The sequence below is a fragment of the Neoarius graeffei genome, chromosome 3, assembly GCF_027579695.1.
Source record: "Neoarius graeffei isolate fNeoGra1 chromosome 3, fNeoGra1.pri, whole genome shotgun sequence".
NCBI lineage: Eukaryota > Metazoa > Chordata > Actinopteri > Siluriformes > Ariidae > Neoarius > Neoarius graeffei.
The window spans coordinates 10,090,311-10,111,304 of NC_083571.1; the positions used below are offsets into that span (position 1 = coordinate 10,090,311).

The window sequence follows — 20,994 nt, forward strand, 5'->3', positions numbered from 1 at the left end:
TATATGCGCATGCTGATTTGCACTCAAATCGGCATCAGGTATTTCCCATAACGACTGGGTCCCGAGAGTGCGCACAACGCACTCTAGGAACGTAAACGTGCTTTTTAAGTCTTGGCAAAGGTCAGGCTACGCCAAGGCTCCCGTGAGCATCGGGGAGGCATGGATTCAAGACGAATAGATCTCAAGAGGGTTGGCGATGCTTCCCCCGAGCATCAGGAAGTATTCCCAAACCCATCTGTGAGTATCCGCCAACGAAAACATCGCCACCAAATTTCAGTGCATGCATTAAAAAAAAAAACTCGCGAAGCTCGGAGAACAGTCGTCGTGCATCATACGATTGATGGGACCGGTTTTTCATCGCCAGGTACAGGTAGTCGTCGACTTATGACCTATGCGACTTACGACTGATCGACTTTACGACCGTCTGGTTATGACTGGCAAGTGTTTGCTAGCTGAGCGTACGACAGTTTCCGCCCCAGCTCCCGGCAGCCTCTCGCCGCGTACGACAGTTTCCGCCCCAGCTCCCGACATCGCCTCTTGCCGCGTACAACAGTTTCCGCCCCAGCTCCAGGCACATGCGCAGTCTCTCTCACGCTCTGTCATACAGTTTCCGCCCCAGCTCCCAGCAGCCTCTCGCCGCGTACGACAGTTTCCGCCCCAGCTCCCGACATCGCCTCTTGCCGCGTACGACAGTTTCCGCCCCAGCTCCCGGCAGCCTCTTGCCCCAAGCTCCTGGCAGCACCTCTCGCCATGTACAACAGTTTCCGCCCCAGCTCCCGGCAGCGCCTCTTGCCGCGTACAACAGTTTCCGCCCCAGCTCCAGGCACATGCGCAGTCTCTCTCGCGCTCTGTCATACAGTTTCCGCCCCAGCTCCTGGTTTATGAAACGAGCAAATGCTCCCGCCAGCCTGAGCGCCGCAAAAGCTGATTATGACGTAGACGACCCACAGCCAAGCACCAGTGATGCCAGCGGTCACTAAATTTTGTATTTTGCTATGTTTTACATTTGTATTTTGGTATGTTTCAAACTAAAATGTTTTCTATTTTTCACACCTGTATTTTGTATTTTTTGTTTTGCACATATTGTACTGTACGCAGTGTAGTATGCAGTGTTTGACTTAAACCAAATAGAGCCGAGGTAATGAAATAAAAAAAATGTTGATAAAATAAGACTTTAAGATGGTTACAATATCATTACACATCACAATATACTCACGTTCATTTACCATAGGCCGACTTACGACCGGTCAGTCGTAACCAAATGCAGTCGTAAGTCGACGGCTACCTGTATTTGCAAATTAGACCCGAGCAGGCCTTTAGGAGTCAAAGTGTCCCAGGTGGAACCAGCAGGATGCAGTGATGAGTTCAGGAAGCGAGCAGGGACGAGAATAGGCTGCTGAATAAATGATGGAAAATTGGCGAGACCTTCCACATGCGTGTGTGCGTGCGCGCGCACGGAGTAATGGGAACACGCTGTGAGCTCACGCACAGTTGGGAGTGCTGGGAGCCTGAAGCTAATCACGAGCTTTAATTAAGCTCCGAGATTCTATCATAGCATCAAGATGAAGTTCAGTCGTATTCTCTGAGTGTAATACATATTTTATTACTAACTTCCCTTCTCTCTATCTCTCTCTCCAGTCGTTCTCCCTCTCCGCTGCAGTCCACTGAGAAGGAGAAGGAAAGCCCAGCTGAGCTGACTGAGCGCTGTTTTCGTGAGCTGCTGGGCCGCGCCGCCTACGGCAACATCAAGAACGCGGTCACTCCCGTCCTAATGTAATAGACACTTCGGTTTCCTTTCTCTCGAAGTGTTCATCATCAGGTTATTATTATTATGTTTTTTAATGTTCTGATTATTTGTTTCTGCTTTTCCTGCAGGCATCTTGATAATCACTCTCTGTGGGAAGGAAAAACATTTGCTGTGCGCTGCTTTAAGATCATCATGTACTCTATTCAGGTGAGGGGTTGTTGTTGTTGTTGTTTTTATTTTTTATTTTATTTATAAATACCCCCTCTCCCCAGAACACCCTTTTTCTCAGCAACCACAAATCATAGTCACTTGGTACCGAGCTTCAGCTTGAGGTTCTATACCGTATGTACCATTTTCAGGTCTGTCGCACATCGACTTCCTGTTTACCGACTGAATGTATTTACGAAACATAGAGCGTGGATTTTGACGCTATTTCAAAATGACAGTTTACTCGGATGCTGTTTGAAATCCCTGGGCAGAGACATTGCTCTTTACTTACTTGTTTCAGCGTTAATTATTTGTTGAAGTCAGCATTGATAAAAAGCGTCCTATTCCTTTGATCGCTTGCGTTCTGATACAAGTGAGAGCGGGGGGATACGTACAGTTGTGTTCAAAATAATAGCAGTGTGTTTAAAAACGTGAGTAAAGCTCAAAATCCTTATAATAGTTTTTATGTCCATGCATTGGGAACACTGCGCATTATATTCTACATCAAAACATGAAGAAAAATGTATGAATATTTTAATTACTTTACAGAAAATGAAGAAAAATGAACATTGGGCTGTTCAAAAAAATAGCAGTGTCTGCATTTTTCATTACAAACTCCAAATATTTACTGTATAAACTGAAAATCTTAAGGGTTTAGTATTCCTGTGAATCACTAAACTAATATTTAATTGTATAACAACGGTTTCTGAGAACTTCTGGCACCTGTGAACAGGTATTCCAGCCCAGGATGATTTGACAACATTCCACAGTTCCTCTGCATTTCTTGGTTTTGCCTCAGAAACAGCATTTTTGATGTCACCCCACAAGTTTTCTATCGGATTAAGGTCCGGGGATTGGGCTGGCCACTCCATGACTTTAATTTTGTTGGTCTTGAACCCTGATGCTGCTCGCTTACTGGTGTGTTTGGGATCGTTGTCTTGTTGAAACACCCATTTCAAGGGCATTTCCTCTTCAGCATAAGGCAACATGACCTCTTCAGGTATTTTGATATATGCAAACTGATCCATGATCCCTGGTATGCGATAAATGGGCCCGACACCACAGTAAGAGAACCATTCCCATATCATGATGCTTGCACCACCATGCTTCACTGTCTTCAGAGTGGACTGTGGCTTGAATTCAGTGTTTGGGGGTCGTCTGAAAAACTGTCTGCGGCTCTTGGACCCAAAAAGAACAATTTTCCTTTCATCAGTCCACAAAATGTTTTTCCATTTCTCTTTAGGCCAGTCGATGTGTTCTTTGGCAAATTGTATCCTCTTCAGCACGTCTTTTTTTTAACAGTGGAACTTTGCGGGAGCTTCTTGCCGATAGATTAGCTTCACACAGGCGTCTTCTAATTGTCACAGTACTCACAGGTAACTTCAGACCGTCTTTGATCACCCTGGAGCCACGGGCGATTGCTCTAAGACAACGAGGGAGGCTCAGCCTCCTCTAAAAATGCCCTTATAACTTTAATGTGTGCGTGAGTTTCTCCCCCTCGTAACAGCGCGATGCATTGGGCATTGGGAGCTCTGCGCTTTCAATCTCAAAATGCAAGACGATTATTGGACAAATACTGCGAAAATGCCCGCCTACGGACTCCCACGGACTCCCAGCCTCAGTGGACTTCAGTGGCATTTGGGAGCTCTGCGCTTTTCAATCTCAAAATGCAAGACGGTTATTGGACAAATACTGCGAAAACGCCCGCCCACGGACTCCGAGCCTCACATGGGAGGGACATGGCAGTTTCCGCGAGGAGACTGGTGATTGGTGAAAGCGGCCGGATATTTTCTTTGATTGACAGCTCGTTTCAACTATAGACAGGCAGCGGTACAGTGTTGCCAGATTGGGGGTTTCCCGCTCAATTGGGCGGTTTTAAGTGCATATTGGCGGGTTTTGAACATATTTTGGGCTGGATAACGTCAGCAGTATCTGGCAACATCAGTTCAGTCCCATGCGGATTCGCAAGTGCTGTGGTGTATTGTAAGAGATCAGCTTATTTCATTCATTACATACGGTTTCTACCAGCTTTTTTAGTCTGTATATATTTTCATTGTAAATAAAGTGTAAATATAGTGTTGTCAAGTTTGCTATCTTAGTTCCAGAAATGTCGTTTATTTGAGTGACTGAACTTGAACTTGAGGGGGCTAGTCAGCTAGCACGAAAGCTGCGCACGGATGCCAAGCATTGCTGATTTAATTTTGGCGAAGCCATTTGCCAGTCTTCCTTTCGAGGAAAAAATTAAAATTAAAGAGCAGGGTAGACCAACGCCTCAAACTGACTTGGTGAAAAAGGTAGGGAATAATACTTGTTCCTTTCAGCTCTCCTGGTACGAGAAAGTGAATTGGCTAACAGCAAGTGACCCACATCAACAACAGTAAATAGGCTACTTTAGTAATATGTCATGGATGGACCAAAAATATAGAATCTATTTAAAATGTTTATGCTGAGTATATTATGTTGGAATATATATTTTTCTGGATATGAATTAAACACAGCTACAATTTGGAAAACATTTTTAAACAAAAACACAGCCGAGAACATTTCACACTACAGACCTGGATTAAAAGTGAAGGGTTATCAAAATTGTCAATAAAACATTTCTCAGTCAAAATAAGTAAAATATAGGGAAAGTGTCATTGAATGAAATGTGTGGCACCCAGCTCTACTGCTGAGGTTCCTGACAAAGAGCTGCTTTCAATAATGATCAATTTTTAAACAACATGCCACAATTTTAAAATATAAAATGTGAAAATATACCCCTCCCCCCCAACACCACCATCATGTATATTGGACAGTAGGCTAATGGGCCAAAAGAACCTGTTATTTCACAGTTTGTGACGCTGCCAACAATCAGCCAGATCAGAGGCAAGAGTATGGGCAAAATTTATGTTTTTTCTTTTAAAATCTGGAAATATCGTAACCGACCAGCCTCCCCTGTTTGAAAGACTACCAGCCGCCACTGCCTGGAGCTGATCATTGGCTGAGTCTTTGCCATTCTGGCTATTCTTCGATCCATTCGAATGGTAGTCTTCTGTTTTCTTCCACGTCTCTCTGGCTTTGCTGTCCATTTTAAAGCACTGGAGATCATTTTAGCCGAGCAGCCCATCATTTTCTGCACTTCTTTACAGTATACGCTTTACCTCTCCAATCAACGTTTTAATCAAAGCACGCTGTTCTTCTGAACAGTGTCTGGAACGACCCATGTTTCTCAGGTTTTCAGAGAGAAATGGATGTACAACATGTGCTGGCTTCATCCTTAAATTAGGGCCACCTGACTGACATCTGTTTTTTCACAGAATGAATGACCTCACTAATTAAACTCCACACTGCTATTATTTTGAACACGTCCCTTTCACTTAATTATTCGATTACACAGACTCAGGAGCATGCATATCATGAATGTTGGGTCTGTTGGTTTTCTATGACTCTACTACACCTACTGGTAAATTATTTGCCATGTAGTAATATAATTTCCACTAAAAACAGTGATTGATCTGGTTAGTCGTGTTGGACTGCTATTATTTTGAACACAAGTGTAAGTGAGCAGGAGCTCACAGCTGATCTTGTTTTTATTTTCATCAGGCACAACGCGAGATGCATTCAAAGTATCGCTGTAAGGAAAATTATTTACCTCGCTTTGGTGCACTCTCGTTTAGTATATGCAAGTCGGATTTGGTTTCCACGGAGCTTATTACTCGACTCGAAAGAACGCAAAGGTGCGCAACTAAGTGGGTCTGTCTCAGAAACTGGGTACTGTTGGGGTAGCCCACTAAATATACTCAGTCAATAAACTATACGGTTTTGAATGGTGATGTTGGTTTTAATTTGAAATAAAATGATGAAAGAAATAATACAGGTAAAACTAAATCTTTGATGTGAATACTCTATTCAGAATTTGGCAAAAATTCTGCAAATCTGGGACATGATAAACGGTCGACTACATCGCATTCCCTTAAAAAGGTTGTAGTCCACTGAAAAGTCTACAGTTATCACTGATTGTATTTTAAGTTGTAACTTTATCCACCTAAGGATTGGCACGCTCACAGAATAATCATAACCATAATAAAACATCACGCAGAATATTTCATCACCGTCGTAACTCCATTTTCCGCAAACCCAAAACCAATACGATCGTGTGTTTTTGATCTAAACGGAAAGCCTCAGGGTCGAGGTCACGACCTCACCAAAAGTAGTAACTTAAAATCATTACGCCATATAAAAATTTAGTTATAAATCTGCGATTTTGTTTTTTAAAACGAAAGCTGAAAGTTAGGTATAGAATATGTTTCTTACAGAATGTTACGATGGTAGCTGCTCTTGTATGAAGCTATAAAATGAGTTGTGGTCTATTTTTTACCGTAGCGTGTTATTTGTGTGCGGGGAAGGACACACATTAACAATTTGCGTGTGTAGAATGGAATTTTCCGCTCTAACAGTTAGAAGTTGATCGTGCTTCCATTTGCGGTCTCTCTGTTACGCGGGTGATCTGTTCGGACGTTATCGCTGAAAAAGTGAGTTTTGACAGTTTTATTTTGGTTTAGTCTTGCAGTATAAGGCAATAGAATGTTTCTTTTTCATCTTACTTTCATATTTCGTAGTGTTTGCGTATTTTTGGCCAATATTTTGCAACCATGGTCAATTTAGATCGAACTTTTGATAGAATCTACGGCCAGTCATTTTGCCCCGCCCCCGCCTCGCGCTCCGTCCAGTGCGGTCGTGGTGTCCCGTTGCTCGCGCGCCGCAGCAGAGACCCGCGCGACCTTCAGCCGGTACAGTCGCTGCTCTTTTACCACCACCGTTATTCTTATCTTTCCGGTACGTTCTTGATTTTTCCATTGTGTCCTATTTCGCCATATCAAATACCCAAAATGGATCATATTATTCATATTTAAGTGAATAATCAATTCAGTCATCATAACTTGGCATTTTTAACCCAAGCAATCAAAAAGAGGAAATTTATTCAATATTTTCACTCATCTGTGAAGGAGGGGCTTTAATTCTTCATGATGGAAATCAATTTTACAAAAGCGTTTGAAGTGTAATAAAAAACCTTTCCACAGTGGAGGCCAGATAAAGCAAGATGCTATCTTTATTCTTATTAAACATGACAAAAGAAACATTGAGTGTTACGTAAATGCAAAAAAAAAAAAAGTAAACTTGGAAAATTTATTTTTTGACCATAATGTCCCAAATGAGAGAGCAGTTTCTGAGACAGACCCTTATATATTCTTAACCTACCGTTTCAATGCACTCTCAGCTACTCTTCTAGTATCAGACGCTCGCTGGCCGTGCTGTGAAAATTGCCCATGCAGACGCTCATCTAAGTTTCCAAATCTGTCGTTGTTTAACTCTTGAATATTTTCTCTTATTAAAAAGCTCATCTTTGCTTTCCAAAGAAATTGATCTCATTAAGATCTGTTCAGTACTTTGGGAATAACGGCAGGTTGTAAGTCAGTACAACAGAGTAAAAACTCTGCTCGCGGGACATCGGGAAACCACTGATGCTTTTCTTTTCGAGTCATGGGAAAGCACTCAGGCTCTCTGTCTCTCTCTTCTGATCAGTTTCCCACTGGATTACTCGTGAATATCAAATCAGATCACTTTTATAGGGACGTTCTCTCGCTCTCACTCTCACGGTTTCTGATGAAGGATTCAGCAACGTTTTCCGTCTGCTAGTTTTGACGTTCTGATTCACAGAAGGCTTTGGAGTGAGTTTTCATAGCTTTGCCTACTTTACTTTTTTTTCAAATCAAACTGATTCATATAAATAAATAACTCTTTTAGAAGATAATTGTAGTTCTGTATTTTTGATGAAATATATCGAGCGGTCGGAATGAGATTTTAAGAGCCGGAAGTCAGAAACGCGAGCGTCGATTTCAGTTAGGTTGATAGGAATGAATTGTTTATTGGATGTGGATCACAAGGTTTTTTTCAAGGTTAGACTTGAAAGCTGTGAATATGATAATTCTTTCATATAAACACTAGTAGGCTGTACTTTTGAGAAATACAAAGCCCTACAGAGCACAAAGACGGGATTAGAAATGATCTTTTATTACGATGGAGAATGGTAGATGTGAATGACATTTCAATGCAGATTTTATTTATAATTAACATTTGATTTCTCCTGATTTGTGATGTATAAATGAGAGTTAAGATCAGCTTTATATCACACAAATAAAGCCATTTGGTGAAACTTTGAAGAAGAGAGTGGACATTTTTACCTAATTAGCATCATTAATACTAATTTGAACCATTGGTTTTGACTCATTTTTCAAACTTTGTATTCAGTATCCAACCATCTCTGTGCTGCCAATTTCCATGTAAATATCTTGAAAATTAAAAAGTTATTAAGAAAAAACATTCGATCTCATTGGTTAACGAGGCCCGTTTTGGACCATGTGATCCTCATACGGAATATTACGGCCGTTTTCTAAAAATTAAGCTGTCTCTTCAGTCTTTGATTTTGTAGTATCTCGAGAATGGATAAACATTTCTAATTCTGTAAAAAGTATGTTGTTTTGCATTCATTTCTGAATTCAGTGAGACCAGTTTCAAGCAGCGCTCGAAACTAACGGTGTCCCGATGTCCCGGGGACCATAAAAAATGTCATCGGGACACAAAATTATCATATCTGGGACAATCCTGGGACAATGGAAAAAAACGGATCTAGAAAAAAAGTTCTACATTAATATTATTTACAAAGCCGTAACACATACGTAAACATTCACCTAATTTGTCAATTTTAATTTTAAAACGTTAACAGCGAAAAATACATAGTAGCTACACTTTCGATGCACCTGCATCCGTAGGCTACAGAGCAGCGCATTCTGTTCTAGAATCTTCGGCCGGAGTCCGCATTATATGGACTTGGAATGGAATTGCTACCGCACACACTGCGCCGACTCTTGCCAGAACAAAAATGCTTAAGTGGTTGAAGCGGACCGACCACGGGGAAGAAACTGAAAGCCCAGACATAACGTCTCCGGGACCTTCAGGATCCAAAGTGTCATCGCCTGGTCTGCAGGCAACGCTAGCAACTGAATGAACTTAATGAACACTGTTAGACACGTTATAAAATACAACAGGAATGATGTGGATGATATTGACGGAAGATACCGTTCAACAGAATAAGTGAGTTTTCTTGGTGTCTTTCTAGTTCAGAAAGTTTAGTCAGTCAGCAGCACAACTAGGCTAGGACCTGGCACTATGCTGATGTTCCACCCACGTTTCGGCAGCGAAAGTTCATAAAAATGGATAACGGAAAGTTCATAAAAATGGATAACGGTAATGGATAACGGAAAGTTCATAAAAATGGATAACGGTAATGGTGAAAATTATAAGTTGGCCTTATTAGTGCCAACAGATATTCAAGGTATAAGTAGATGAAATGAACATAAAAGGGGTCTTATTTTCAACTAAAGTGTACTGCAGATGTAGGGAGTTGAAACATTTTCTGAATGAGCTAGTTGGCCCCTTTAAATAAACAGGTATCTATTCATACAGTGAGATCGCCAAAGTTTAATAAACTGAAAATGCAATAACTGTAATTTTGAAGTAGATGATGTATAGGACATGTGTCGCTTGTGTCTTGTGACTTATTGTAAAAATGATATAAAGGGTTCAAAATCGCATAGTTACAAATATAATAGTAACTTCATATGATGGGCGGCACGGCGGTGTAGTGGTTAGCGCTGTCGCCTCACAGCAAGAAGGTCCTGGGTTCGAGCCCCGGGGCCGGCGAGGGCCTTTCTGTGTGGAGTTTGCATGTTCTCCCCGTGTCCGCGTGGGTTTCCTCCGGGTGCTCCGGTTTCCCCCACAGTCCAAAGACATGCAGGTTAGGTTAACTGGTGACTCTAAATTGACCGTAGGTGTGAGTGTGAATGGTTGTCTGTGTCTATGTGTCAGCCCTGTGATGACCTGGCGACTTGTCCAGGGTGTACCCCGCCTTTCGCCCGTGGTCAGCTGGGATGGGCTCCGGCTTGCCTGCGACCCTGTAGGGCAGGATAAAGCGGCTAGAGATAATGAGATGAGATGAGACTTCATATGATAATATTAACCACTGGTTATTTCAGAGAGGAAAAAAATGGGGACACTATTGCTTCCATTCGGGACAATACAACACAGAATTCGGGACCACTGGGGGACACAAAGAAAAAAAGTTAATTTCGAGCCCTGGTTTCAAGCAACTTGGATTGAATTTGAATTTTCACCTGATATGCCGACTTCTAGGTTACACTTACTTTACGACTTGCAGTCAAGCCGGAAAGTCTGCACACTCCTTTCAACTTCTCCACGTTTTATAACATTACGGATTTATTTTACAATAGAGTTCATTTTTTGTCACAAAATTCTACACAAAATAGTCCATAATGACAAAGCAGGTTTTTAGACATTTGTGCTAATTTATTAAAAATCAGAATGTAAAATATATGTACACAAGTGTGCACACCCTTGGATATGACACCCAAAAGTGAGCTGAGGTGCATTTTGTTTCCACTGATTCTGCTTGAGATGTTTCTACAACTTGATTGGAATCCACCTGTGGTAAATTCAATTGATTGGCCATGACTGGGATTGCCAACACCTGCCTATATAAGGCCCCACAGTTGACAGTGCATGTCAGAGCAAACTCCAAGCCATGGGGTCAAAGGAATTATCTGCAGATCTCAGAAACAGGATTGTGTCAAGGCATAGATCTGGAGAAGGGTACGGAAAAATTGCTGCAGCTCTACAGGTCCCAAAGAGCACAGTGGCCACCATCATTCATAAGTGGAAGAAGTTTGGAACCACCAAGAATCTTCCTAGGCCCGGCCAAACTAAGCGATTGGGGAAGATGGGTCTTGACCAGGGAGGTGAGCAGGAGGGTCACTCTAACAGAGCTCCAGAGTATCCTTGTGGAGATGGGAGAACCTTTCAGAAGATCAACCATCCAGGCAGCACTCCATAAATCAGGCCTCTATGGTAGAATGGCCAGACAGAAGCCACTCCTGAGTAAAAGGCACATGACAGCCCGCTTGGAGTTTGCCAAAAGGCACCTAGAGGACTCTCAAACCATGAGAAACAAGATTCTCTGGTCTGATGAAACCAAAATTGAACTCTTTGGCCTGAATACCAAGCATCATGTTTGGAGGAAACCAGGCACCGCTCATCACCTGGCTAATGCCATCCCTACAGTGGAGCATGGTGGTGGCAGCATCATGATGTGGGGATGTTGTTCAGCAGCGGGAATGGGGCGAGTAGTCCTGATAGAGGGAGAGAAGAATGCAGCTAAGTACACAGAGATCCTTGAAGAAAACCTGCTCCAGAGCGCTCTGGACCTCAGACTGGGGCGAAGGTTTATCTTCCAACATGACAATGACTCGACGCACACAGCCAAGAGAACAAAGGAGTGGCTTCGGAGAAAGTCTGTGAATGTCCTTGAGTGGCCCAGCCGGAGCCCAGACCTGAATCCAATTGAATATCTGTGGAAGGAGCTGAAAATGGCTGTGTACCAATGCTCCCCATCCAACCTGACGGAGCTTGCAAGGATATGCCAAGAGGAATGGGCAAAAACGTCCAGAAACAAGTGTGCCAAGCTCGTAGCTTCTTTCCCAAGACACTTTGAAGCTGTAATTGCTGCCAAAGGTGCATCAACCAAGTATTGGGCAAAAGGGTGTGTACAGATATGTAACCCCTAAATAACCTATTTTTGTCAGTAAAATAAAATTGCATATTTTCTAAAAACCTGTTTTCACGTAATTATTGGCGATTTGTGTGTAGATGCTTGAGGCAAAAAATGAACTTGATCTATTGTAGAATAAGTCTGTAAGGGGTGTGCAGACTTTCCGGCTTGACTGTAAGTGTACGTCCTCGACCTACCAACATGTAAGAACCATCAGAATCTGGAACACACTCTATGATGAACTGGACCTTACTGTGGTTAACTTTGGGCTCATTCAAAGCTGTTATGTTCCATTACTATTTTAGATCATTGCAAGCTGTTTACGACCCTGAAAACTCTAGAACCTTTAAGACTATTTGCCTCAAGTGCAATACCACATGTAACCTTACACTGCCTTTAACCTGTTTGCCTTTAAGGACGTTACCCTCCTTACATTCTTTTCTTACGTAATAAGCTATCTGGCGAAGCTAATAAAATAATATAACCAAAAATAACGCTGGTTACGAATGTAACCGTGGTTCTATGACTAAGTGGAAGACCGCCAGGGCGGTGCTGAAAGCACTAGTGGAAGGATCTTTGCATCCGCGCGTTTCGAGAGTCGCATACAAAAATTGTCATCTCATGACATATGACGTGCCTGCCTATATAAGGCAACATCCCACGTCATTTGGCCTCAAGATCATTCTCGCGGAATCCGAGTGACCAAAGACCCTGGTGGTCTTCCACTTAGTCATAGAACCACGGTTACATTCGTAACCAGCGTTCTATTTCCTTCACTCCAGACCGCCAGGGCGGTGCTGAAAGCACTAGTGGAAGACGAATACCAACCCAGTCACGAGGAATTCAGAAGAGCATCACCACCTTCTGGAAGAACAGCTGCACACAGCAATGGCATGGACGCAACATTTAGCCTGTAGTACCGGGCAAATGTACATGTATTGGACCAAGTTGCAGCAGCACAAACGTCAGAGAGTGGTACACCCCGGAGAGCTGCCCATGATGTTGCCTGAGCACGCGTCGAATGGCAGCGGACAAGAGAGGGCACAGTACGTCCCATAGATTCATAGGCATGGGTGATTGCCTCCACAACCCAATGGGAGAGCTGCTGCTTAGACAGAGGCCTTCCTCTCGGAGCGCCACCAAAACAAACAAACAATTGGTCTGTCATACGAAAGGCTGCCGTCCTATCAAAATAAAACCTCAGAGCCCTGACAGGGCACAACTCAGCATGCAAGTCCGTCCTGTCTGCCGGTATAGCAGTCAGCAAAATCGGCTGGTTGCTAAACTGGGGAGATAAGGCTTTCGGGAGGAAAGCTGGGTTAGGCCACAATGAAACACTGTCAAACATAGGGCCCCAATGAAGACAAACAGTACTCACTGAGAGGGCATGTAACTCACTCACACGCTGGGCTGTTGTGTTGGCAAGGAGAAAAGCTGTTTTAACAGAGAGCCACTTAATGTCAGCTGCTGACAAGGGCTCATAAGGAGGCAAGCAAAGGGATTCGAGCACAGTGTTCAGATCCCATGACGGACTCCGCACAAAATGAGGAGGATTAAGACGAACTGCCCCTCTCAAAAAGGCTACCACCAACCGGTGGGACCCAAGTGAAACACCTCCAACCTCTGAACGGTGGGCTGTTAGTGCTGCAACATACACCTTAAGTGTAGATGCAGCCCTGCCAAGCTCTAAAAGGTGCTGCAGGAAATCTAAAATCTGTGGAACAGAGCAGCTTAGGGGGTCGATGTTGCGTTCCGCACACCAATCACAGAACACCTTCCACTTGCCTGCATACAAGCGTCGGGTAGATTCTGCACGTGCGTTCACCACAGTGTTCCTGGTCCCTTCTGAACACTCCAGTAGTAGCCCCGTGGCCCCAAGGGCCACACCCAGAGCTTCAGGCGTTGGGGACATGGGTGTTGAATCCTGCCCTCCATCTGCGTCAGCAAGTCGGGCTTGCTGGGCAGCTGACAAGGGGGTCCCACTAGTAGTGACAGCAGGAGCTGGAACCATGGCCTGGATGGCCAATGAGGAGCTATCAATAGCACATGGTGACCGTGATCGTGCACACGGCAGAGAGTTCTCCACAACAGTGGTAGAGGGGGAAAGGTATAAAGGATGGCCCTCAGCCAGTCGTGGGCCAGAGCATCCTGGCCCAACGCTGCCGTTTCTTCTCCCAGGGAAAACCATGTCAGACAATGAGTTGTCTGACTGCTCGCAAACAGGTTCACAGTTGCTTTCCCATAGGTTTTCCAGATCTGTTCCACCATGTCTGGATGCAGTTTCCAATCCCCTTGAGACACCTTGCCGTGTGACAGAGCATCTGCCACACTGTTTAGGCGTCCAGGTAGATAAGATGCCCTTATGGAAAGGAGGTTGTCCTGAGCCCATACTAGGAGACTGTGAGCCACCTGAAGCGCAGCTACAGACCTTGTGCCCCCTTGATGATTGATATAGATAACAGTTGTAAGCACGAGAAAGTAGCTCGTCTGTGCAGCGGCACTCGGCGTTAGGGCAACGCACCTGCTCCCGAAGTGCTTCATTGGGAGACACAATGAGCGAAGCAATGCTTGATTCGACTACTGGCATGCTACCCAAGCCAACAGCACCGGGGTCCTGCATCGCCGCAAGCACGCAAGACATCTGGTCTGGACGGGCAGGTTTCGTAGCAGCCTCCAGGGCAGAGGCCACCACAGAAGTAAAGTCACGACACTGTGGAATTACCAGAGAGGCACGCTGAACACGGCGCAGGAACATGTTCTCAGATCCGGTAGGAGGCGCTGGGGTGTCCAACTGCAAACGCGCAAGCAAAGCCTTCAGTGTGGCCTCCACTGAACCCACCACTGAGGCAGACTCCCCAGATCGCCCAGAGGTAACATCACTGCCCGAATCACGGGGCTCAACACCTGGCAGGAATTCGCTTGGTGGCTGCGCCGAGGAAGAAGGCTGACTGAAAAAGGTGTCTGAGGCAGCCACAGACATCACTTCCTCTTGGTCAGGTGGCTGAGAACATGAGCCAACGGGTGACAAGGAGGCAGGCGGTGCAGGCTGTTCCTCTACAGTACCTACCTGTGCCCCTGCTGTGGGGGGGGCCTTGCAAGCAGAGGCAGCAGACGCTCCACTGTAGATGAGAGCAGTTCCACTTTACGCTCTAACTCCGAAGACTTAGATTTTTTGCGCTGTTTTGCATGCACTGGTGGTGAAAGCTTACGCTGTGTCTGAGAATCCGAGAGCAGAAAACTGCTAGACGCACGTTCCACACCAGCCAACCGCGCCTGTCTAACAGTAAGCGGCATTAACGCACAGGAAGGGCATGGATCAGACATTGCCTCCCTTAGATGTTGCATGCCAAGGCACTCCGCGCAGCGATCATGTGCATCCAGCACCTCCATTAGATTGGGGCAAGTGGAACACCTCACTGAATCCATCTCAGTGTCTACTCACCCACGATTTTTTTTTTTTTTAGAAAAGAATCAAGGTGTAGCGCTGCTTGCTAGCCTGGCAACCAAGGCTAGCGAGTTCGCAAGCGCAACTTTACCGCTACAGACAACGATTTACTAGCAACCAGAAACCCGATGCTCACGTAAAGTTGTAAGTACACGTTAACGTTATTGGCAACCAATTCGCTAACTCACTCAACACTGACAAACCTGCCGGCAACCGAACAGTTTGTGACAAGACCGATATAATAGCCACCCCTGAAAACTTGGCAGCCAAGATTCAGTGACTATCGATGCATAAAACAAGTTACCTTAGTGACCAAACAGCTCGCGTGGAGTCGAGTCCCACTGAAGTCCTCTTCAGTCACGAGCTGCACTGTAGATTGTCGCAGATATTCCCACAGTTAACTGATAGCACACACAGAATTCCAATAGAAAAGATGCGATTCCAACGCGAGAAAAAAGAAGAGGCCAAATGACGTGGGATGTTGCCTTATATAAGCAGGCACGTCATACGTCATGAGATGACAACTTTTGTATGCGACTCTCGAAACGCACGGCTGCAAAGATCCTTCCACTAGTGCTTTCAGCACCACCCTGGCGGTCTGGAGTGAAGGAAATAGAACATTGTTTATTTTTTTCGCGGTGCGGTTTCCATCAAATCCTGCACTCTGATTGACTGGCGAGCGGGTCCCTATCCTACGATATGGGCCCCAGTTATGGATCTCTGGCGACTTGCTTGTTCACAGCAACAACAAACATGGTAGCATTTTTTGTCAACATTTATCCTTTTTTTTTAAATAAGATTTATTTATAAGATTATTAAAAATCTTAAATTTTTGTCAGCATTTCTCAGGAGAATAGCATTAATTTTACAGCATGGATAGCGATAACAGTCTTCATAGCGAAAGCGAGTTTTACTACCCTGAGGAAGAAGAAATAAAAGAAAACATTTCAGGAGAAAGCTAAAAACCTCTAACTGTTGCTAACGCCGAGCAAAAACATGGATGAATCCTGAATGACTCAATTTTGTATAAATAGGGGACTACATAGGCGGTAAAATGTTTTGTTTTTTTTTTTTTTTTTTCTTTCCTTCCATGGAAGTGCACTTGTAAATTGCTTCCTCCTCGGTATACATTACAGCCGTTAATGAAGGTTCAAAATCTCGGCTCGGGTTTCCCTTTCGGGCGCTCTCGTTTTTTGTTAGAATTTGGTAAAGAAAAAAATAAATACATTATTTACCAGCTAAAGGTCGGTCCGTATGGTGAAATACCGTGACCTCGGTCTTGAATACGGACCTCGACCCAGAGGGCCTCGCTCACGGTATTTCACCATACGGACCTCCCAGCTGGTAAATAACATGTATATGTATTTTTATTATTATAAAGCTACAGTGAAGACAATCAACCTCTTCATCAATCTTATTATATATAATTGATCTGCTTTACTGATGATGATTGATGATGAATCCAGTCTAATGAGCCAGATGGGAAACTGGTTTACAGTAAGCTGTAAGCTGGGGCTGCTAAAAGCGTCATGTTTAGAGTACTCATCATGCGAGCCGTTTCGTTTTACACCAGCATACATGAATTATACCACCACTTCTGCCAGTACTTTTTTTTTTTTTTCCCATTAAAAAGAGCCCCTTTGCTTTCGGAGTGAAGAGAAGGAAGGATGGAGTTGAACCTGTTGCTCTGGATAACAGATTGTCATGAATGAATCATGAGTTTCTCTAAGGGGAGCCAAGATTGTAAATTCGTGCTGACAAGGGCTTCATTTTGCCGTTTTTAGGATCGTTAGCGATTCAGGCTTCGTGTTCTCTGTTACTCCTGACATGTTTTAGCATTAAAATGCTTAAAAATCAGGACTCGTAAAATCAGAACTAACATTCTTAGAGTCTTAGGAGATGTAGTTTGTTTCGGAACACAAAGTCTCAGAGAGACTGACTGTATTATTTTATTTTTATTTCATTAGCTTTGCCATCAATCCTAAAATTAATAAAGAAATAATTCAAGTGCATTTATTCAGTGGGGGGGGGGAAATCCCACATTAAGAAATAATTATTTTACATGAAATCATGTGTGCCACAATTATTGGCACCCCTGATGTTAATACTTTGTGCAACTCCCTTTTGCCAACTACAACCCCGATTCCAAAAAAGTTGGGACAGAGTACAAATTGTAAATAAAAATGGAATGCAATAATTTACAAATCTCAAAAACTGATATTGTATTCACAATAGAACATAGACAACATATCAAATGTCGAAAGTGAGACATTTTGAAATTTCATGCCAAATATTGGCTTATTTGAAATTTCATGACAGCAACACATCTCAAAAAAGTTGGGACAGGGGCAATAAGAGGCTGGAAAAGTTAAAGGTACAAAAAAGGAACAGCTGGAGGACCAAATTGCAACTCATTAGGTCAATTGGCAATAGGTCATTAACATGACTGGGTATAAAAAGAGCATCTTGGAGTGGCAGCGGCTCTCAGAAGTAAAGATGGGAAGAGGATCACCAATCCCCCTAATTCTGCGCCGACAAATAGTGGAGCAATATCAGAAAGGAGTTCGACAGTGTAAAATTGCAAAGAGTTTGAACATATCATCTACAGTGCATAATATCATCAAAAGATTCAGAGAATCTGGAAGAATCTCTGTGCGTAAGGGTCAAGGCCGGAAAACCATACTGGGTGCCCGTGATCTTCGGGCCCTTAGACGGCACTGCATCACGTACAGGCATGCTTCTGTATTGGAAATCACAAAATGGGCTCAGGAATATTTCCAGAGAACATTATCTGTGAACACAATTCACCGTGCCATCTGCCATTGCCAGCTAAAACTCTATAGTTCAAAGAAGAAGCCGTATCTAAACACGATCCAGAAGCGCAGATGTCTTCTCTGGGCCAAGGCTCATTTAAAATGGACTGTGGCAAAGTGGAAAACTGTTCTGTGGTCAGACGAATCAAAATTTGAAGTTCTTTATGGAAATCAGGGACGCCGTGTCATTCAGACTAAAGAGGAGAAGGACGACCCAAGTTGTTATCAGCGCTCAGTTCAGAAGCCTGCATCTCTGATGGTATGGGGTTGCATTAGTGCGTGTGGCATGGGCAGCTTACACATCTGGAAAGACACCATCAATGCTGAAAGGTATATCCAGGTTCTAGAGCAACATATGCTCCCATCCAGACGACGTCTCTTTCAGGGAAGACCTTGCATTTTCCAACATGACAATGCCAAACCACATACTGCATCAATTACAGCATCATGGCTGCATAGAAGAAGGGTCCGGGTACTGAACTGGCCAGCCTGCAGTCCAGATCTTTCACCCATAGAAAACATTTGGCGCATTATAAAACGGAAGATACGACAAAAAAGACCTAAGGCAGTTGAGCAACTAGAATCCTACATTAGACAAGAATGGGTTAACATTCCTATCCCTAAACTTGAGCAACTTGTCTCCTCAGTCCCCAGACGTTTACAGACTGTTGTAAAGAGAAAAGGGGATGTCTCACAGTGGGAAACATGGCCTTGTCCCAACTTTTTTGAGATGTGTTGTTGTCATGAAATTTAAAATCACCTAATTTTTCTCTTTAAATGATACATTTTCTCAGTTTAAACATTTAATATGTCATCTATGTTCTATTCTGAATAAAATATGGAATTTTGAAACTTCCACATCATTGCATTCTGTTTTTATTTACAATTTGTACTTTGTCCCAACTTTTTTGGAATCGGGGTTGTAGACAGCACTTAATATTCTTCTATAACATTTCACAAGATGGGAGAATACAGAGAGAGGAATCCTCGACCATTCCTCTTTGCACAATCTCTCTAAATCATCCAGAGCCCCGGGCCCTTTCCTATGCACTCTCCTCTTCAGCTCACCCCACAGGTTTTCAATTGGGTTGAGGTCTGGGGACTGAGATGGCCATGGGAGGAGCTTGATTTTGTGTCTGGTGAACCATTTTTGTGTCGATTTGGCCACATGTTTAGGGTCATTATCTTGCTGAAAGACCCAGTGATGACCCATCTTCAGCTTTTGGGCAGAGGCCACCAGATTTTGATTTAAAATGTCCTGGTATTTCAAAGGGTTCATGATGCCGTGCACCCTAACAAGGTTCCCGGGGCCTTTGGAAGAGAAACGGGCCCACAGCATCACCAATCCTCCCCCATACTTCACAGTGGGCATGAGGTGCTTTTCCGCATACTCATCTTTTGTGATGTATTAGAGTGTTTGTTGCCAAAAAGCTCTATCTTGGTCTCATCTGACCAAAGCACACGGTCCCAGTTGAAGTCCCAGTACCACTTAGCGAACTCCATACCGCCTGATGGTTGTTATGGAGACTTTGTGACCCCAAGATGCTACTCTTTGATGGAATTCTCTAACAGTAAGCTTTGGAGAACTTTTTACTTCTCTTCCCATCCTCCTCACTGTGCGTGGTGGCACGATAAACTTGCATCCTCATCCAGGCTTGTTTGCCACTTTTCCAGTTGTTTTAAACTTCTTGATGATTCGTCTGACGGTAGATATGGGCCGGTGTAGGCGAGCGGCTATTTTCTTGTAGCCATTGCCTGAGTTATGAAGGTCGACACACATCTGCCTTACTTGAATGGTGTGTTCTCTTGTCTTTCCCATGTTGAAGAGTGGATAAGAGAAATAGGCCTCTGTGTCACATCATATTTATACCCCAGGGAAACAGGATGTGATGAATTACTAATTAAAGGTTCCGAGATACTCTGATCAACTTTATAAACTACAGTAGGAATGACAGAATTGCTTCAATTACATTTATTTTCTAGGAATTATGGGTGCCAATAATTGTGCAACAGGTGATTTTATGAAATATAATTTTTTCTTAGTCAGGGAATTTTTTTTTTTTAATTCACTTGAGTTAAGGGTTACATTTTTTTCTACAATTTTCAGTGAGCGATTATGCTTCTGCAATAAAAATTGAATTTATATATATTTTGAATTTTATATATATATATATATATATATATATATATATATATATATATATATAAAATGTGTGTATATGGCAGGGCGACCACAGCAGCCTTAGCCAATTGCTCTGGGCCCACAGTATTTAAAAAAAAAAAATTTAATAATAAATCTTTACAGGTTTTAAAAAAAAAAAGATATATGGCAGGGTGACCACAACAGTTGCTCTGGTCCCACAGTATTAAAAATAAATTTTTTTTTAAAAATAAACATGTCTTTAAATAAATAAGTTAAAAAAATATATATATATATATATGAGTGATTCCACGCTTATGGGTACTGAAATGGGGACATGAACTTATTTTTAAAAATTCACCTAAAACCATTTCTTTTTTTTACCATCAGGTCACAAAACATGTAATCTTTAATGAATGATATGTTAAAAGATAACTTTTTAATTTTCTGAGATGTAATAAAAACATATTTATATGCCAAAGTCAGAACGTAACAGAAGTGTTGTGGACATATATATTCTCAATTTTAACAATGTAGAATTACTTTTTGAAACATAGGAAGGTGATGTTTTAGCAAATATAATTAATAAACGTGTAGTAGAATAAACATACACATTCTTTCAATAAGATTAACATGGTATAGAGCTAGATTGTAATTAATTTGTAACAGACGCGAGATGGACAATCGTAACAGAAGTAATGGAACAGACATCATTTTGGAACTCATAGGCTTGACTTTGGCATATAAATATGTTTTTATTACATCTCAGAAAATTAAAGTTATCTTTTAACATATCATTCATTAAAGATTACATGTTTTGTGACCTAATGGTAAAAAAAGAAATGGTTTTAGGTGAATAAGTTCATGTCCCCATTTCAGTACCCATAAGTGTGGAATCACTCATATATATATATATATATATATATATATATATATATATATATATATATATATGGCAGGATGACCACAACAGACTTG

General features: G+C 42.8%; 1 protein-coding gene across 2 annotated transcripts in view; it reads left to right on the forward strand.

The window, feature by feature from the left end:
• efr3bb (EFR3 homolog Bb (S. cerevisiae)) overlaps positions 1-20,994 on the forward strand; it is a 185,458-nt gene that overhangs the window by 84,673 nt on the left and 79,791 nt on the right. For both annotated transcript variants that reach the window (XM_060916374.1, XM_060916373.1), the window contains exons 8-9: positions 1,639-1,773; positions 1,876-1,954. In XM_060916374.1, coding sequence (XP_060772357.1) covers positions 1,639-1,773; positions 1,876-1,954 — 214 coding nt within the window. The remainder of the gene's footprint in view (positions 1-1,638; positions 1,774-1,875; positions 1,955-20,994) is intronic.